This window comes from Narcine bancroftii, chromosome 4 (genome assembly GCF_036971445.1).
Source record: "Narcine bancroftii isolate sNarBan1 chromosome 4, sNarBan1.hap1, whole genome shotgun sequence".
In the NCBI taxonomy this organism is placed as follows: domain Eukaryota; kingdom Metazoa; phylum Chordata; class Chondrichthyes; order Torpediniformes; family Narcinidae; genus Narcine; species Narcine bancroftii.
The window spans coordinates 299155824-299177395 of record NC_091472.1 but is presented as its reverse complement, the minus strand read 5'-3'; the positions used below and the strand labels follow the sequence as shown (position 1 = coordinate 299177395).

Sequence of the window (21572 nt, the reverse complement as noted above, 5' to 3'; positions counted from 1 at the left end):
ATGCCAAGGGACGACCAAGTTGCAGGCTTATCTATGAAGCAATCAAACACAGGACAATGGCAGGAGAGTCAACAGGTCATCCAAAACATTTGTTTTGGGAAAGCAGAGGACATGGGAAGGGGAAAAAAATTAAATGAAGGTGTAACAATGGGTAAAAGGGCTCTGAAATGGGTAAGGTAAACTAAGCAAACAAATGGATTCAGGGAAACTCAAATTTCAAATATTATGTAGCAATTTATTTTGTTTTCTATATCTTGAAAATAAACAAAGAATATAAAGGAGAATAATGGATGAATCAAGAGCAGGAGGTCCCATGTTAGGATAAAGATCCTGTAATTAGGAGTGCTGAATGTTTGGAGCAGATTTAACATAAAATAATTCCTGAGGGTGGAGAAGTAAAAGGAGGCACGATGGTAGGAAAAGTGTTGTACGCGAGTAAATAAAATTCAAATAAAAAGTGGGAAGAAACAACCAGAAAAGAATTGGGCAGGGTATGAAATAGCAGGCAAATGTACAAGCCAATTAGCACAGTGAAAACTCAAGTTACACAGATTTGACTCTATAGCAATTACTCAGAACTATATTTCCTGCCTGCAAAGGGAGAATATAATTACAATATGAGAATGGTACTAACTGCAGAAAACATGTTTTTGCTTTGATAAAATGTCTATTCAAACAATTTTACATTTCAAACTAAAACATGTATTTATCTACTGATAATTTCAGGAGTAACTGAGAGAATAACTAATTTGAATCCAAACACAGAATCCATGAAGCCTAATTTTTCAGGGAATTATTTATGCTGTTTCACCTGTATGTGTTTTAATTTAACAATCAACTAATTGTAGCATTGACATTGGGTTAACATTAGTACACAATTCTCTGCTGGGGTACCATATAACCATATAACCATATAACCACTTACAGCACAGAACAGGCCAGTTCGGCCCTACTAGTCCATGCCGTAGCAAATCCCTACCCTCCTAGTCCCACTGACCAACACCCGGTCCATACCCCTCTAGTCCCCTCCTATCCAAGCAGTTAAAAACAAATTTTTTTGTCAAAATTCAGAGATGTTGTCCATATATAAAGGCACATTTTAGCAAATCTCTGTTAAAGTTCTTGTACGGTTATTGAATTCATGTATTAAATTGGAGTTTTAAGTATTACCGTAATGCTTGTAAAGATCATTTTGATTTTTTAGGAGGAGCTATATCAAACATGTATGGTATAATGGCTGCTCGCTATAAGTATTTTCCAGATGTTAAAGCCAAAGGAATGACTGCAGTTCCTAAACTGATCCTATTCACATCAGAAAATGTAAGCTAGGTTTTCTCTCAAGTTTATTTCTGCATTACCATGTTGATGAACACTTTTTAAAATAAATAATTTTGAATGTATTTGTTTATTGCAGAGTCATTACTCAATAAAAAAAGCAGGGGCTGCACTTGGATTTGGAACAGACAATGTGATTTTATTGAAATGTGATGAAAGGTAAAATAAAATGTCTGTCTCTTAATATGTTTGCTAATTGTCCAGGTGTTAGTACAATAAATTTATATATATTTTGTTTTTGAAATGATGACAGGGGGAAAATAATGCCAGCTGATCTGGAAGCAAAAATTATTGAAGCTAAACAAAAGGTGTGTTTGCTTCATTCTTATTTCCAGAACTGTGACACATGAAGACCAATAGAACATTATAGATGTCTGACCTTTCCAACTTTTTATTAAATAGTATAAAAATGTTGCATTGTTTGATTTCATTGAAAATAAAACAGCCATATTTAATTTCAGGGATATATTCCAATTTATGTCAACGCAACTGCAGGAAATACAGTTTATGGTGCATTTGATCCCGTTGAAGAACTTGCAGATATATGTGCTAAGTATAATCTTTGGCTCCATGTTGATGTAAGTATTACATTTAAAGTTTAACTTTTAAAATTCCTTATTTTCATTTCTGCAAGCCAATAGCCGAATTCTGTTTTTACTTGTTTGCAGGCTGCATGGGGAGGCGGACTTCTAATGTCCAGAAAGCATCGCCATAAACTGAATGGGATTGAAAGGTAATTACTGATCTGTTTACAACTGTATGATGACTAACTTAGGGCAGATGGTAGAATTTATTGCAGGAGATTTTCCTTAGAAATTTCTACCTGAAATTATCCTATTGAATGAAACAGGCTTTTATCTTCACTCCTGTTATTTTTATATTACACAACATGAAACCAAAAACACATTTTTAATGCTCCTGTAATTTTTCCCTATTTGTTGTGTAGTAAAGAAAATGTAATTCTCCAGGATATTGGACACTGGTTATTCTAATCCAGTGGTATTGCATACAGAAAATAGTTTAAAATTAATCTAACTTCCAACAAATATCTTTTAATTTTCTTATTTTTCTTGCCCTTGTCTATGTTTTTCTTTCTTTGCCATTTCTGTATTAATTTTAAATAAAAGAATGGAGTCAATTGAACCTATAATATTAATAAATAACATTACATTGCTCATCTGTTTTAATTTAGTAAAATGTTTATTTTGGTTACTTTTTAAAAAGGGCTCATTTCAAACTGAGGTAATTTCAAGTCATGCTGTGATATATGATTAATAGCTACTAAAAATTAATCTGAAGTTCTGATGGACTAATTAGAAAGATAATAGGTAATATTCTATACTTTCAAAATACCTTATGAAAATGAAATACAATTACATATTGTGTTTTCTTCTTAGGGCCAATTCAGTTACATGGAATCCCCACAAGATGATGGGAGTTTTGTTGCAATGTTCTGCTATCCTTGTTCGAGAAAAGGTATCTCTTTGAATTTGTTAAAAACCTTGGTTATTACTCCTTTCTCTAATTACAAAGTTACTATAGCATAAGAAAGAAATTAAAATCAGTTCATAACACAACTCTACACACATACATTTCCTAATAAGAAACAACTATGATGAATGATTAAAAATTATAAGAATTCTTCCACATTTTCATTTTGTTAGCATTTTCAAGGATCTTTTACATTAATTCCAAAAGTAATATAGTTCTGCTCAGTGTAAAGGGAAATATGCGCATTAGATGTTGTACAACTAAAGGGTAATTTTGGTGGAAATATGCTCTTGGATTTCAGAATGAATTGCGCTGTTTGTTTATTATGCTACTGGAGATGAAAAATTGTCTTCCATCAGAACCTTTCTGTGGTATAATGATGTGCCTTCTATTAGAAGATTGGAATTTAACACATGTTGTGGGGAAATCCAGTCATTCAATTCAAAGCCCTACAATATGATGAACATGTCATTATTTGCTCTTTTCCTGAAATATGTTTTAAACACTCAATGCTATTAGAGTGATTTTTTTTTCTTTTATTCCTATCTAATCCTGCACCCATCATCAATTTTAAATGCAAATCCCCTCACTCATCCCAGATTGTTCTCTCTCTCACACGGAGTAAGGTCTGCTATTTAAAAAAAAATTCAATCAGTGTTAGTTGCCATATAGACTGATATCCAGGTTCTCTGGGATAAATCTTGTAAAGTCATTCTCACATGCAAGAATGGACAGATAATAGTATCTCCTGCTCAGTTGTTAATAATAACAAAATTAGTGAACTCTCCAGGGAATAAGGTACCAATGTTACTTCTGCATTATGCTCTTGGCAGCAAACTACTGTACTGACTGATTCAAAATGTAAAGGGGGAAAGAAAAGTTAGAGAAAGGAGAAAAAAAAATTGAGTCCAGGTGAAGTGGTCACTCAATCTGCATTTAATCTCACCAATGTAGAGGAGTCCACACTGAGTAGGCCAAAAGCAAGAAAGCAGTAGATTAGGTTGCACAATGTGCATGCAAAAGTTCTGTCTCATTTGGAAGATCTGTTTATGGGCTTGGTTGGAGGTGAGGTGGGAGATGGAGGGACAAGTTTTTCACTTTCTGCCATTACAGCAGGAAGTGCCAAAGAGGGGAAGTGTGGGTGGGGAGGGAGGGAGGGAGGAGTTGAATAGGAAGTCTCAGAAAGACTTGTCCCTGTGAAAAATTGATTGGGTGGAGAGGGCTAGTGGATCACAGTGAAGTGGGCAGAACTGTCAGTGGAATAATGTGTTGCTCGAGATGGCTGATGAAGTGAAAAATGAGTCCTGTTTTGCCTGGGGGTGGGGTGGGTGAGAGCAGAAGTGCTAGAAATAGAGGAGATATAGTGTGGGTTCCATCAAAGACAGTAAGGGGGAAATCTGCATGTATGACAGAAAGAGGACCTTGTGAACTCCCTTGAATGTTAGGCCTCATCCTGGGATCAGATGTTGTGGAGGTGGAGGAACTGGGAGAAAGGGATGATATCCTTACAAGAGACAGGATGGGAAGAAGTATAATCTAGGTAGTTGTGAGAGTCAGTGGGTTTATAATACTTGATTATGGACAGTTTTTCCCCTGAGATGGAGGAAAGAGGTCAAGGAATGGGAAAAAGGTGTCAGAAACAGTCCAGGCAAATTTAAGGGCCAGATGGAAGTTGGTAGTAAAATTGTCAAGTCAAGAGATAGCACTAATGTAGTCTTCAATGTAGTAGAGTAGGAGTTGGGGAGTAGGATTGGAACAGGGTTTGTTCCACATAGCCATCAAAGTCAGGGTGTAGCTGGGCCCCATATTAATTAGAGAATTAAAATGACAGCTGTGAAAGTTTAGACTCATGCTTGTATTCTGTACAGAATTTTTCCACAAAGTAGAAACGTTATTTATATTTGGACTCTCCATCACAGAAAATGCCACATTGTAACCAGTAAAAGCAGTATATTAAAAAACATACATCCCTATTTCACTTACAAAGACTATTTGGGGACAGTGAAAATGAAGATAAAACGATAAAGAATAAAAAATAAATAGAAGATAAAAGATAAAGGGCAGCACAGTTAGGGCAATGTGCTAGCATCCCAGGTTCAAATTCTGCACTCTCTGTAAGAAGTTTATACGTTCTCCCCACGTCTGCGTGGATTTACATCAAGTGCTCTGGTTTCTTCCCACCCTTCAAAATGCACGGGGGTTCTAGGACAATTGGGTGACATGGGCTACTGTGCTGTAGGGTTAAATTTAAAAAATTAAAACAGTGGACATTAGATCTATAATTTCACAGCAGAGGGCCTTGGAAGGGGGAGGGGAAATGATTCTTGATCATATAAGAGGAGAGCAGCAAAATTCTTCTGCAATGCCGGAAGAAAAGGGAGTGGTTAAAGCTCATATCTCACTGTAAGTATTGAATATGATGGGAATAAGCAGCTGGTATGGTGAAAGGTAAAGATAAGGGGGAGCCTATAAAGGTTTTGGGAGGAAGGAAAAGGTTGAGAAGAGAAATGTGAGAAAACATGTGAGACCCCATCAACCATGAGGGAGGTGAATCTGGAGGAAAGGAAAAAGGAAACACTGATATGGATAACAGCAGCATCTAGACAAATACAGTTTCTATATTCAGTGGGATTTTAACCTCTGAAGAGTTTCATTGCAGAATATGCGGATTGATGTATAACACACAAGGAACTTGAAGATTCATGTCTAGTTTAATGAGGTGCTTTTTTCAGGTTGTTTCTGGAATCCAACAAAATTTATTTCAATTGATTAAAAAGTTGGTTGCAACTTTTTAGAATGTTGTAAGTCTTAACAAAGCACATTTAATATTACATACATGTGCTCCTCAACTTATGATGGGGTTGCGTTCCAGCAAACCCATCTTAAGTCAAAACAATTGTAAGTCAAAAAAGAATACCGCACCAAGCATTTTCAATGGGTTGTTTACAGTACAGTCGTTTGTGAGATCACTACAGAGACTGCAAGTGTGGATGAATCAGCATTGCAAGAGAGTATGCTGTATGATACTCTTGCACGATGCTGCCATCACCCAGCATAAATTGAAGTATGACCATGACAGCACCAACGATCGGGACCGGGGTTCAAATCCTGCACTCTCTGTAAGGAGTTTGTACATTCTCCCTGTGTCTGTGTGGGTTTTCCCCAGGGCCTCCGGTTTCGTCTTACCATTCAAAATGTAACAGAGATGTAGGTTAATTGGGTGTAATTGAGCAGCATGAGCTCATGGACCGAAATTTTAAAATTTAAATAAAAACACAAAATGTTTAAAACATTCAATAGATATTCAGGCAGCATCAATAGAGGAAGAATTAACATTTCAGGCCAATACCTTTTTTAGAATTCTTTCTAGCATTTACAGTTTTATGTTTTGTGTTGATTACTTGACATCATGCAGTTAGGGAATAAAAGAAACTAGATGCCAAGTCAGAAATCCAGTGCAATCGCTGGCATTTCAAGCTCCAAGCCCCCGTGGAGCCTCTCTGAAGTTTACAAATTTATTTCTCAAGCTTTTAAAATTCTTACAGGTATTCATAGATACACAAAAACATAAGAAATAGGAGCAAATATCACCATTTAGTCCATTAAACCTGTCTGCAACTTAATAAATTCATGGCTGATCTGTCTGTCGACTCAGCTCCACCTACCTGCCTTTTCCCCATAACCCTTCATGTTTTGCTTTGTAAAAACATATCTAACTACATTATAAATATATCATAATCAGAATTTATTGTCATGAATAAGTTTTGCAGTAGGCTTCACAGAGGAAACATTCTTATAAACCACCTTAAAACAATTAAATTTTTTTTAAAAAGGCAGCTGCCACTGCTTCCCTGGTCGTGGGGAAATCAGGGAAAGTGGCACTGAGATAGAAAGCCCCAAACACACAAAGAGCTAAATATCCTATTCCTGCTGCCTTTTCTGTGCATTCACTTTTTAGTATTTAAGGAAACCCAAATTGGATGATAATTCCACCAATTTCTTTAGCTTTACTGAGGAGCTGCCAGACATTGGCAGGAAATATGAGTGAAATGGCACATTTTGAGTCCTTTGGTGCTCTTTAGACAAAGTTTCAATAAATTCAGACAATAGTGTTAGAATTGGTTGGATAAACATAGCAAGTTGAGTTATTAAACCGTTAAAACCCAATTAAGGTCTAAATTGAAACTATCAAGCCACAGAAGGAGTATTTCCAGTGGGAATATGAACACTCCATAGAGTAATAACACTGAAAAGTGTAGAAAATACATTTTTGATAGTGTTGAAACAGCTGGTTGAACAAAATCTTTCCAGCAAGAAATGAACAACTTACAAGGCTAAATCCCTCAGTACAACCTGAGAAAGGAAATTCAGGCAAAGACCTTTCACTGTAAGATTGCCAACAAATAACATATTTATTATTCCACAATGGGAATATGACCAGATGTACCACACAAAAATAACTGTGTCATATTGTAATTATTTGCAAATAATGGGAATATATCGTGATACATTACCTATCAAGTTGCAACGAATGTCATACATTCTTACAATCTTGGTTATTTTTGGGCCTCAAGAGATATTTTAAAGAGTATGCCAACTTTGCCTATGCCGAATCAGTGATTGGTGTGAGAGGAAAAAGTTCTTTTAATTTTTGGCACTTTCATGGATTTATCATTAGACCAATATTCTCCCCTCTTTTGTTAGATCATCCAGGTAACGAGAGCCAGTAAAATTTATTCAAATGATTCTGATTCTTTGAAGAAGACAGAACAAATAGGCTCTAATCTACATAATTATGTATAAATGTTTCCAGAAAACTTATTCATCAGCATGCCTCAAAGCATCCACAAATGTGATAGATTTTCATATATTTACTTAGAACCATAGAACATTACAGAACAGAAACAAACCCCTTCAACCCTTCTAGTCTGAACCATTTTATTTTGCCTAGTCCCACTGACCTGCACCCAGTCCACAGCCCATCCATGTACCTCTCCAAATTCTTCTTTAATGTCAAAATACAGCCCACATTCACCAATTCAGCTGGCAGCTTGTTTCACACTCTCACCACTCTCTGTGTGAAGAAATTCCCCTCATTGTTCCCCTTAAACATTTCCCCTTTCACCCTCAACCCATGTCCTTTGTTTTATATCTCACCTACCCTCAGTGGAAAAAAGCCTATTTACATTTATTCTGTCTAACCCTCTCATAATTTTAAATACCTCCATCAAATCTCCTCTCATTCTTTTATGCTCCAGGAAATAAAGTCCTAACCTGTTTAACCTTTCCCTGTAACTCAGTTCTTGAAGTCCAGGCAGCATCCTCGTAAATCTTCTCTGCACTCTTTCTATCTTATCTGTAGTTAGGTACTAAAACTGCACACAATACTCCAAAATTGGCCTCACCAATGTCTTATACAACTTTACCACAACATCCTAACTCCTATTCTCAATTCTTTGATTTATGAAGGCAAATATCCCAAAAGCTCTCTTTCCAACCCTATCCACATGTGATGCCACTTTCAGGGAATTATGTATCTGTATTCCCAGATCCCTCTGTTCTACAGCACTTGTTAGTACCCTACCATTAACTATGCATGTCCTTTCTTAGGTTGTCCTTCCAAAATGCAACACCTCACACTCGTCAGCATTAAATTCCATCTGCCACTTTTCAGACCATTTTTTCAGCTGGTCCAGTTCCCTCTGCAAGCTTTGAAAACCTTTTTTGCTGTCCACAACACCTCCAATCATAGTGTCATCTGCAAACTTGCTGATCTATTTTACCATATTATCATCCAGATCATTGATGGAGATGACAAAAATCAACGTTCCCAGCACCGATCCCTGTGGCACATCACTAGTCACAGGCCTCCAATCTGAGAAGCAATTACCTATCACTCCTCTCTGGCTTCTCCTGTCCAGCTATTGTTGAATCCAGTTCACCACTTCACCATGAATACCTGGTGGCTGAACCTTATTGACTATCTTCCCATGTGGGACCTTGTCAAAGGACTTAATAAAATCCATGCAGACAACATCCACAGCCTTTCTTTCTTCAATGTTCCTGGTAACCTCCTTGAAAAAATCTATAAAATTGGTTAAGCATGACCTACCATGCACAAATTCATGTTAACTAAACCTAATCAGTTTCAGGCTATCCAAATAATTGTATATACGACCTCTTAGAACACCTTCCAATAATTTATCTACTACTGACATCAGGCTCACTGGCCTATAATTTCCAGGGTTACTTTTAGAGCCTTTTTTTAAACAATGGAACAACGTGAGCTACCCTCCAATCCTCCTGCACTAAACCTGTGGCTAAGGACATTTTAAATATTTCTGCCAGAGCCCCTGCAATTTCTAAACCAGCCTTCCTCAAGGTTTGAGGGAATATCTTGTCAGGCCCTTGGGATTTATCACCCTTGTTTGCTTTAATACAGCAAGCACTTACTTTTCTTTAATCTGTACGTTCCTTGTCCTCACTGTTGGCTTTCCTTACATCCCATCTCTGCCCATTTCTTGAGTGAATACTGATGAAAAAAAAAGTAAGATCTCCCCATCTCTTTTAGCTCCTTACAAAGTTGACCACTCTAATCTTCAAGGGGACCAATTTTGTCCCTTACTATCCTTTTGTTCTTAATATACCTGTAGAAACCCTTAGGATTTTCCTTCACATTGTCTGTCAAAGCAACCCCATATCTTTTAATCTTCCTGATTTCTTGAGGTTTTTATTGCATTTTTTATATTCCTCAAGTACCTAATTTGCTCCATGTTGCTTATACCTGTTAAACACCTCTCTTTTCTTACAAACCAGATCCCTGATATCCCTTGAAAAACCAAGGTTCCCTATACCCACTAACCTTGCCTTTAATCCTGACAGGAACATACAAACACTATACCCTCAAAATATCACCTTTGAAGTGCTTCCACTTACTTCACACATCCTTGCCTGAAAACAACTTATCCCAATGCACGCATTCTAGAGCCTTTCTCATTTCCTCAAAATTAGCCTTTCTCCAATTTAGAATTTCAACCCAAGGCCCAGACCTATCCTTCTCCATAATTAATGAAACTAATGACATTATGATCACGGCACCCAAAATGTTCCCCTACACATACTTCTGTCACCTGTCCTGTCTTGTTCCCTAATAGGAGATCCAGTATTGCACTCCCTCTAGTTTGTAACATGACATAATTGATTTAGAAAACATTCCTGAAAACATTTGACAAACTCCAAACCATCCAGCCCTTTTACAGTATGGGAGTCCCCGTCAATATGTGGAAAATTAAAATCTTCTGCTATCATGACCCTGTGTTTCCTGCAGCTGTCTGATATCTATCTACAGATTTGCTCTTCCAATTCTTGTAGACTATTATGTGGTCAATAATACATCCCCATGAGTGTGGTCATACCTTTCCCGTTCCTCAGCTCCACCCATATAGCCTCAGTCGATGAGCCCTCTGGTCTATCCTGCCTGAGCACAGCTATGATATTTTCCCTAATGAGCAATGCCACTTCTCCCCCTTTCATCTATCCCCCCTCCCCCCACATTCGATCACATCTAAAGCAACAGAATCCCAGAAAATTGAGTTGCCAATCCCACCCCCCTTGCAACTAAGTTTTTCTAATGGCCATAATGTCATAATTCCATGTGCTAATCCATGTTCTTAAGCTTGTTTGCCCTTCCTACAGTATTCCTTGCATTGAAATAGATGCCGCTGAGAACATTTCCACCACATACAACCCGTTGACTTCTTACGGTGCATGTAATTGTCACATCATCATTTCTCTCCTCCACTTCTCTATCTGCTCTGGCACTCTGGTTCCCACCTCCCTGCAATTCTAATTTAAATCCACTGGAGCAGCACTAACAAACCTGCCTGCAAGGATATTAGACCCTCTCTAGTTCAGATGCAAACCGTCATGTTGGGACAGGTCTCTGGAAGAGAGCTCAATGATCCAGTAATCTGAAGCTTTCCCTCCAGTACCATGTCTTTAGGCACATGTTAAGCTGCATTATGCTCCTACTTCTGACCTCACTAGCACATGGCACGGGTAGCAATCATAACTCTGGAGGACCTGTCCTTCATCCTAGTGCCTAACACCCTGAACTCCCTTTGCAGGGCATCCTCACCCTTCCTACCCATGTCATAGGCCTGTACATGGACCATGACATCTGGCTGCTCACCCTCCCTTCTGAGAATGCTGTGAACTCAATCTGAGATATCTTGGATTCTGATACCAGGGAGGAAACGTACCATTAGGGATACTCAATCTCTTCTTATCTTTCTCTCTAACTATGGAATCCCCTATCACTACAGCTCACCTCTTCTCCTTCCTTCCCTTCTTAGCCACAGGACTTGACTCCATGCCAGAAACCTGATTGTTGTGGCTTTTTCCTGGTAGATCTCCCCACACCCAACAGTATCCAAAATGGTACACTTATTATTGAGGGGAACAGCCACAGGGGTGCCCTGCACTGTCTGCCTGTTCCCTTTCCCTCTCCTGACTGTCAACCATCTACCCTCCTCCTACCTCCTAGGTGTGATAGTGTTTCTTGGAGCTCATCCAACTCCAGCACCAACTCAGCTTGTCAGGAGCTGAAGCTGGATGTACTTTTCACAGATGAGATCATCAGGGATACTGCTGGCTTCCCTGATGACCCACATTCTGCAAGAGGTGCTTTCCCCTGCCTTGGCTGCCATTCCCACTGTTTATGACTAGAGGAAAAATATATGATATCTAAAACCTGCCCTTAACGGTGTCTCCTGCTGAATCATTTTTGTTCAACGCCTGCACCACCACCAAGGGGCATATTTAGGGTATGGCATTTACCCTGGGTGGCACTTGAAGGGCGGTGCCAGTGAGCAATTTCTGCCTTGATGGTCTCCTTTACTACCCCATGCCCCCAGTTGTCCCCATACCTCACCTGATGATTAAAAGAGGCCCAATTCGTCTAGACCATCTGATTTCTCCTTCCCCCCACACGTCAGTGCCCCCCCGCCAGTGCCACTCGGTGCCAACATACACCCCTTGGCTGGTGCACCACCCCCTGGCCAGCACTACCCATCCCCTCCAGCCAGTGCCACCTAAATCCCCCCCCCAGCCAGTGCCACCCCACCCCCCCCCAGCTGGAACCACCCCCCCACCCTGCCGAAATACAAAGAATACACACCTTTTCTCAGTTTGATCCTCCCGTTCACTCTCAACTTTTTAAAAGGCCGAAGCTAAATACAACATGGCGGTCTCCAAGATCAGCTTCCTTGTGGCCATTTATTTTGATGCATGGAATGTAAAAGGTTGGCTATCCCTGCTGTAGATATGCCCCTGCCACCACCTCAGCCTCTTCTCGCTGAAGCCCCTTGAGCCAAAGCCTTACCATTCTAACTCAGCCCACTCCAACAATGACTGCTCCCTTGATGACCACTCTACTACACAGACCCTCAGTTTTATAGCGATGTTTGGGTCACCTGACCTTGATTTGCCCTTCACTGTTGAACTTGATTGCCTAACAAACTGTGAGATAGGAAGTAGGAAGAAAACAAATGTGGTTTTTGTTTGGAAAATTTGATAAAGTGTGGGGTCGTATATAGTGGTTTTCTACTGAAATCCTAGTGGTAAAAATTAACCTCTCTTAGAATGTTATAAATGTCCCAATAACTGTTTATAAACCGAGTACTTCTTTTCACTATCTGAAAAATAAAAACACAAGTTAAAGGTAAGTATGATAGTAAAATATAATGGCCCAATTATTTTATACCTCATTGATTTGGATCTAAGAGGTTGAACTTATTGTCCAAGAGTATCCTGGATCCACTAGGTGAGGTTCTGCTCTGTGATATGATATGATGTAACTGGGCAATGAAAATTAACCAGAAAAACATCCTGTCCCCTATCTTCTATGAAAGGTTTTGACATTCAGAAGCATTGAAAAACTTATTATTCACCCTTTCAATGTAGGCATCACTAGCATTTGTTATCTCAGAAAAGGTGGTAGAAAATCTACTTGAACCATGAAGTCCTTTATTATTTTTCCTCTTATACTTGCCTGACACCAGGTGTGTATTTCCCTCTCTTATTAGCACTGCACTGGACATGGTTGAACAATTGAAAATATTTGCCAGGGTGATATACAATAGTCTGGTAAATCAATTAGTTGCTTAGGAAGAGGTAAATCTGGACCTACTGCATTCTCCACCTTGAGGATATTTAACTTGGCTTACATCACTTCCTTTGAAACTGCAAACAATCAATTTGAGTTTGCCTTATCTGTGATATATGCGAAATACTGGAGCTTCTCGCTTTATCTGTTCAATTCTTCTACCATGCCCTTGTCATCATTTATATAACCTCGTTTATTAGCAATAGTCTTTTTTTCTGTCTATGTGACCTATGGTTTCTGGAATGAGCATATATTTTAGTAACTACCTATTGTCTTGATACTCCTATAATTCTAGTTTCTGAGTTCATTCCAGTTTGCCTTTTTAAAATTTTGTTACTGTTTGCTGCTTTGCTCTGGTAAAGCAACATTAACATGAAAAGGTTTCTTGTTCACAAGGAAGTTCTCAACATTGGCCTTATTTGTTTCTGCACTCTCTAAATAGTTGGCCTCTGGAAAGCTTGTACAGTAGCTCACAAGGGAGAAGTAAATATGAACAAATAAAATGGAGGTAATTAAATTATTAAATAGGAACTGGAGCAAATATGCTATAAAATTGATCTCAATTCTTCCTTCTTCTCTTTAGTATTCTGAAGACATTCCATGTTTTGTCTGTCCAAATGATCTTCCTCATTTTGAATATTAACTTTCCCCACCTTCATCCTGCTAAGAAAAAAGAACAAATTAAAAATCGATATAATTATACAATGTTTTGAAAGATCATGTTGTTATGACTATCAGTAAGTTAACAAAGTAAATGAACTATACTTTGCTCACAGGGTATTCTCCAAGGCTGCAATCAGATGTGTGCAGGATACCTGTTCCAACAAGACAAACAGTATGATGTATCCTATGACACGGGGGATAAGGCAATACAATGCGGCCGCCATGTGGACATTTTCAAGTTTTGGCTGATGTGGAAAGCAAAGGTATGGAAATCTTGGAATAAATTCTTAATTCGCAGCTCGACTCTTCAACACATCCTCGTGCAAGTTAATATCTTTACATGAATAATTTTTACAGAAGCAAACAACCAGAAATGCAAAAAATAACTAACCAGGTCAATAAAATTAATGTATCTTACAACTGCAGAAAGCATGAATGAAAATGTTGCAGGTTTAAAGTCGACAATATCGAACTGATTCCCTTCCACGAATCTTGGCCAGTGAGCAAAGACCTGGATTCCTATTCCATGAAATTTAGGCTGGAGGTCATGGCAGATTTTTTAAGGAGAAAAATGTCCTGTTAGCTGGCACGTGCTGCACTTGACAGCAGCGGATTAATCATTGTGCCAACCACAATAATCAGTTAACTTGGTGTCGGCCCAGAGGTTCCTCAGAGCTGGCCCGCTGTCAGCCAGGCCATCCAGTCGATTATACAACAACTGTGGAAACAAGCCGATATATTATCATGCCACTCAGTTATATTAATGTAACTGTCTTTACTACACAGTCCATCATCCTGCAGTAAATTGGCTTTGCAACTGGTCAATTAAGTACATTTTAAATCCGATTGAGCTCCCACAATGCTGCCTCTCCATATACTGCTGGCTCCTTCAGTGGTGCCCTCCATGAGCCCGCGAGCTCCCTCACTGCCATCCCTCCGCAGCCCCAGGATCTCCCTCATGCACCATTCCTCCATTATATTGGGAATTCCTTCAGCACGGCTCCTCAATTACCCTGGGAGGTTCCTCAGTGCAGACACACCCTAACTGGGTTCTCCCTCAGCATTGACCCACCTCACTGAGTGTTCCCTCAGCATTGACCCTCCCTCTTTTGGCGCTCCCTCAGCATTGACCCTCCCTCACTGGGAGCTCCCTCGGCGCTAAGATTCCCTAATTGAACGCTACCTCGCTGCTGATGCTCCCTAACTGGGTGCTCACTCACTGGGAGCTCCCTTGGCGTGAACCTTCCACAGCACTAGGTGATTCCTCAGCACTGACCCTCCTTCACTGTGAGCTACTTCGGTGCGAACCCTCCCCAGTACTGGGAGTTACCTCAGTGCTGATCCGATCTAACTGAGTGCTCCCTCAATCACCTTCCTCAATACTGGCACTTCCTCAGTGCTGACCCTCCCTAATACTGGGCACTCCCTCAGCACTGACCCTCCTTAATTAGGAGCTCCCTTCGCACTGACCCTCCCTAACACTAAGAGCTCCCATGGTGCTGGCCAACCCCAAAACTGGGCGCTCCCTTGGCGATGATCCTCTCTAGTAGGAGCACCCTCAGTGCTCCCATGGAACTGACCCATCCCAGCACTGGGAGCTCCCTCAGCACTGACCCTCCCTAATACTGGGTGCTTCCTCAGCACTGACCCACCCCAGCACTGGAGCTCCCTTGGCACTGACTCTCCCTAACTAGGAGCTCCCTCGGCACTGACCCTTCAACAGTGCTGTTTCTGTAGAGCCCCAGAAACTCCCTCAGGGTTGCCTGCATTCTGGCTCCAAATCGCCAGGGAGTGAAAAAAAAGATAAAAGTGGGCACATTCGCAAAAGGCTTAAATAAGAAGTGAGCAGATTAACTTTGCCACCCAATGGTGGACTGCTTGCATCGGGGATGGTGGGATGGAAAGTTGGTGCATCTTGGAGGATGCCAAAGGATCAGAGTTAAGCCAGGGTCAAAATTATCCATCTCATTATTCCTTATGCAGCTAATGAGCAAAGTGAGACAGAATAATACTACATGCCGCTGAAGGTACAACTCTCGGTGAGGTGTGGAACAAATCAGCATTGATGGTTTTTACACACACTCACCGGGAAATCAATATTCAGTTGCACAGCACTGATAAAAGAGTGTCATGTGATTTTAATTTGTAGACCGAATAACATATCCCGCTTTTGATTCTAGTTTTATTCAGTTAAAATGTTCTAAATTGAGATCTGTATTTGTCTGGATTGCTTTATGTTTACAGACATTTCCTAATTAAAACATCCAAATCACATCAATGGATGATGGTTTATAAAATTAATAGAAACTTGCAGAATATTCTTGACAATAACCTCTTGTAGCAGTGGCTACTCTGCTCCTGCAATAACACATGCAACCAGACGGGTTGAGCTCAGTGAGCAGACTAGTTTATTGCAGGCTGCTGGGCTGCACTTATACTTCCAGCCCGGACCTGGCTGAGAACCGTGCTGGAGGGCGTTGATGTCACCCGGTGGTCCCCAAGCGCGGGTTTCTGAGCCCCGAGCTGGAAGGAAGGGAAACCCCCGACGGGACCAATTTGGCTGGCTGCCCCACCGCGTGGCTTACAAACGGGGCCGGTTCGCCTGACTTGTGGTGAACCGCCACACTCTCATGGTTTTGCTGCAGCTTCTGCCTGAGGTTGCCTTGGTTACAAATATGGTTTCATTTAGAACTCTGCAGAATATGCTAAATTGTTTTGGAACTAGCTGTCTTGTATTTGTAGACACAAGTTTCTTGACAGTGAAACTAAATTAAAGTTCATCATGTGTAGAACTGCAAATGAAGATTTAAATCTAAACATTCATTAGGTGTGAATATGGACCTTTTTGCATCAAAGATCATCACAGAAAATAAAAGTTTCTGGTGTAGGAGGTGACAGGTGTAGATCTTATGTTTGTATATCAATATAATTTATGTTGAATTTCTTTTTAGCAATGTTAAAAATCTTTAGGATATTAACAGACGTAATGTTGTAAATGATACCAACCAATTCCATCTGCAATTTTGCAGCTCATTTTCCACTTGGTCCAAATCCTACTACCAGCTTGGTAGTAGGAATTCCCAATATAATGGAGGAATGGTGCATGAGGGAGATCCTGGGGCTGCGGAGGGATGGCAGTGAGGGAGCTCGCGGGCTCATGGAGGACACCAATGAAGGAGCCAGCAGTATATGGAGAGGCAGCATTGTGGGAGCTCAATCGGATTTAAAATGTACTACACCCCCATCTTTGTGCTATCTACAAATTTGCTGATCCACTTTACATTCAGATCATTGGTACAGATGACAAACAACAATGGGCCCAGCATCAATCCTTGAGGGACATCGAGCCTCCAGTCAGAGAACCAATCATCTACTAACACTTTCTGTTTTCTCGCACAAAGCCACTATCTATGGGACAGAAAAAAAGGATGAACGTGATGGATTAGAAGTAATGGAAAATTCTCTGTGGGGATTGACAAGAATAACTTGTAATGTGTCATTCTGAGAGGTGTGTGGAAGTAGTAGAATGACACTCTAAAGTGGGGAAGCAGTAAGCACTCTCCCACAGGAAACAAAGTCTGTCCAAACCAGAAAAGATTGTGTTCTGTGATATCAGCAGCTTGACGGACATAATTCTCCACCTCAGTCAGTGCTTGTCCTTTTCAAGATACTTCACAGGCTAGTCTAGCCTATGCAGAAGTAAAATCATCTCTTTACAATATTGTACAGGGAAGCTCCTTCAAATGACCATGGATGTGCTGTACAGGAGGAGTAACCATACACGGTTGTGATCATGTGTAAACATCCTTCGTAGGAAAGACAAATCAGAGATCCTAATTCTTCCACTAAGGGTTGATCTTAAACCTTTGTCTTCCAATGGTCTTGCCTTTTCATTCTATTTAGTGTCCTTTTGCGCACTTTCCTGGCCTTTGTGGTTGCTGTGGCCTGATACTTGGGGACTGAATGGTGACTGATTTCAGATTCTAAGTAGGGGATCAAAAATCATTTTTTCCCTTTCTTTCTGATTCTCTTTTTCATCTAGAACTGAAAAAAGAAAGAACAAAATTGCAGTGATTGGTGGAAGATCACCCATATCTAGTCAGCTTCAAAAATAATGGTTTGCTGCGCTCCCACGGCAAGAAATGGTGTAATCGCAAACCCACAGCAGTCATTTTCTCTCTGTATTGCTGATATTCCTCAATTATGGGTTTCCCTGGAGACAGAGCATTTCCTTGTCAGAACAATAAAAATGAAAGTAAATTTTTATTTTGGCTCCCATTTAAATTTCTCAACAACTACTTCAGATTAAATTCCATTTGTAAATATTGTCAATTGTTTTACTGCTTCCTTTTCAATATCTGATCCTTTTTTAAAAACATTTTAACTCCAGAATATTGTCTTATCTTCACACCTCTTTTTCCACCACTCTATTGAAATCGTATTGAAGATACTTATCATCTTGCGCATGAAACTGCAATACTTTCCTGATCATAGAACATGGAACACAACAGCCCAGAAAGGAGGCCTGTCAGCCCTTCTAGTCCATGCCAGAATATCATTCCGCTAGTTCCATTGACCTGTAGCCATGCCATGACCCTCCAGACCTTTCCCATCCATGTAACTATCCAATTTATTCTTAAAACTCAAGAGTGAGCCCGCATTTACCACATCAGATGGCAGCTCATTCCACACTCCCACCATTCTATAAGTGAAGAAGTTCCTCCTAATGTTTCCCCTAAATCTTTCCCCTTTCACCCTCTCATATTTATCTCTCCTAACCTAATTGTAAAGAGCCGACCCACATTTACTGTCTATACCCCTCAAAATTTTGTAGACCTCCATCAAATCTCTCCTCATTCTTCCACCCTCCCACCTGTATCCACCTATTACCTCTAACCTGTTTAATCTTTCCTTTTAACTCAACTCCTGAAGATCCAGAAAAATCCTAGAAAATATTCTCGGCACTCTTTCAATCTTACTGATATCCTTCCAGATCAGAACTGCACACAATATTCCAAATTTGGCCTTACCAATGTCTTGTACAATCTCACCATAGCATCCCAACTCCAATACTCAATACTTTGATCTATAAAGGCCAAAAATGCCAAAAGCTTTATTTACAACCCTGTCTACCTGTGACACCATTTTTTTTTATTTTTTAATTTTTTTATTTTTCACACCATAAATCACATTAGCCATGATATACACTATTTCTTTTTCACACATATACAGTGACTTTTTCTCCCCCCCCCCCTTTCCTCCCAAACCACCCCCCCACCCCCCCCCTCTCATCCATTTTAGGTATACAATCTAGGTTGCATTAAGCCAGTCAGACAATGTTGTCATTCAACAAAATTACACCAGAAATTCTACTGAGTCCATTCTTTTCTTTCCTTCTCCTTCCATCAACTTAGGTAATGTTTGTCCCCGGTAGGTTTTCGCTATTGTATTTAATGTAAGGCTCCTATACTTGTTCGAATATTTCAATATTATTTCTTAACCAATATGTTATTTTTTCTAATGGAATACATTTATTCATTTAAATTTGGTAGTTTCTTCCTTTTAATTTGGTTATGTATTCCATTAATATTTAAAGACATATAGTTCAGCGTAGCCCTTTTATATTTTGTTTATCTTCTCTTTCCGTTTTTCCATCATTACCTTTCCTCCTTTTCCATTTCTGTTTTCTTATTTTCAACTCTTTATAAGACAACATTCCTACAACATCTAACATTTTCCTTATTCTCCTATTTCTATCTTATTTATCCCCAATCTCCCCTTCACCTCCTGAGTTGTCCTTTATCCCTTGTCGGACAACCACATCTCCCCTCTCCATTTGGATTTGCGAATCCACTCGCAAGCCTGTGACACCATTTTCAGGGAATTATGTATCTGTATTCCCAGATCCCTTCGCTCTGCTGCACTCCTCAGTGCCCTACCATTTACTGTGTATGTCCTACCTTGGTTTGTCCTTCCAAAATGCAACACCTCACACTTGTCTGCATTAAATTCCACTTGCCATATTCTGGCCCATGTTTTCAGTTGGTCTGTTTCCCTCTGCAAGTTTTGAAAGCCTTCCTTGCTGTCCACAAGGCCTCCATCAACAAATGCTGATCCAATTTACCACCTTATCACCCAGATCATTGATATAGACAAACAACAATGGTCCCAGCACCGATCCCTGAGACACAGCACTAGTACATCTTTACTTTATCTCACCCAAAAACTTGCAACTGCAAACAGGATTCTCAGTGAGTTGCCACACGCTTGTGATATTCCTTCCTTGACAACTTTCAATAACTCTCTACCCGAGTAACCAATTTTGAATCACTGGATGGTTTTCATGATTCCCTTCTGTAACATTTCCCTTCCTGCATCTCTCTGGTTCTCTAATTTTGACTTAAAGAAAAGTAAAGAATGAATATGTGTTTATAGACTTTAGCAAATTTCCTTAAGAGCAGATGAAGTCAAAGCAGCCATTGGAGATTCAGCTCATTATGGTAATCATCTGTTTCAAACTGCATTTCTCTTGCCCCATATCCATATTCCTCAATTCCTTTTAATATCCTGAAATTTATTGACCTCTGATTTGAATGCAATCACCGCTCCTCATTTCTGTTCTAAATGGTTTGCCATTACTTTGATTCTCTAACCTTTATTTCTAGATTCTATTACTAGTGGAACTGAGTTATTAAATCCTCAAAAAATTTTGTAGCTTTCAATGAGGTCACCTAGTATTGTACTGAACTCTAGGAAATACTCATCATCTCCTCCTATGATAAATTCACCATTTCAGCTACCAGCCTGCTGGACTTCCCTTATAGCAAGTACATTTTTTAGGTAAAGAAATTAAACTTTTGCCCAGTATTCCAGGTGTGGTCTCATTTGTACCACACACTACATCCATTGCTTCCAGCTTATCTACTCTCTAGCCTCAAAGAACACTGCTGGATAGGGCAAGCATGATTTCTAGAATGGAAATATGTGATTTTTAGGCTCCATCATATTATTTTCTAGGAGTCTTGATATCACATTCTTTAATATAGATTCCAGCATTTTCCCTAACAGTAATGCTGAATAACAGTAATCCAGCTGCGCTGGATGGGTCACGTCTCCAGAATGGAGAACCATCGCCTTCCCAAGATCGTGTTATATGGCGAGCTCTCCACTGGCCACCGTGACAGAGGTGCACCAAAGAAAAGGTACAAGGACTGCCTAAAGAAATCTCTTGGTGCCTGCCACATTGACCACCACCAGTGGGCTGATAACGCCTCAAACCGTGCATCTTGGCGCCTCACAGTTTGGCGGGCAGCAACCTCCTTTGAAGAAGACCGCAGAACCCACCTCACTGACAAAAGGCAAAGGAGGAAAAACCCAACACCCAACCCCAACCAACCAATTTTCCTCTGCAGCCGCTGCAACCGTGTCTGCCTGTCCCGCATCGGACTTGTCAGCCACAAACGAGCCTGCAGCTGACGTGGACTTTTACCCCCTCCATAAATCTTCGTCCGCGAAGCCAAGCCAAAGAGAAGAATGTAAATAGAACTCCATTTCCTCTTTCTTAAACAATGGGTTGTAGTTTTTACCCTCCAATCTGCATGTTCCAATCCAAACTCAAGAATATTGGAATTTGGTAACTAGAGCATTCGCTGTCTATATGGCCGCTTCTATCAAAACTACAGGGAGTTCGCTTTGTTAATCACCTTCTCTATCTGTTGCAATAGCAAGGACCTACCAGTGGCAACCACTTCAATCCCACACACCATTACCACACTGATGTGACTTTTCATGACCTCACATACTGCCAAGTTGAAGCCACTCTTAAATTGGAGGAACAACACCTTGTATTCTGTTTTGGAAGTCTCCAACTAGATGGCATTGATATCAACTCCAATTTCAATTAAACTCCTTCCTCAAT

At 40.0% G+C, this 21572-nt stretch overlaps 1 protein-coding gene across 7 annotated transcripts in view; it reads left to right on the top strand.

Moving 5' to 3' along the window:
- The window catches only part of LOC138762149 (glutamate decarboxylase 1), a 71100-nt gene that overhangs the window by 35215 nt on the left and 14313 nt on the right, over window positions 1-21572 (top strand). For 6 of the 7 annotated variants that reach the window (XM_069935618.1, XM_069935619.1, XM_069935615.1 and 3 more), the window contains 7 exons: window positions 1205-1320; window positions 1415-1494; window positions 1589-1643; window positions 1797-1913; window positions 2004-2068; window positions 2733-2811; window positions 13768-13917. In XM_069935618.1, the coding sequence (XP_069791719.1) occupies window positions 1205-1320; window positions 1415-1494; window positions 1589-1643; window positions 1797-1913; window positions 2004-2068; window positions 2733-2811; window positions 13768-13917 (662 nt within the window). Of the gene's footprint in view, window positions 1-1204; window positions 1321-1414; window positions 1495-1588; window positions 1644-1796; window positions 1914-2003; window positions 2069-2732; window positions 2812-13433; window positions 13500-13767; window positions 13918-21572 lie in introns of those variants that run through there. The other variant, XM_069935620.1, reaches the window with a different exon arrangement.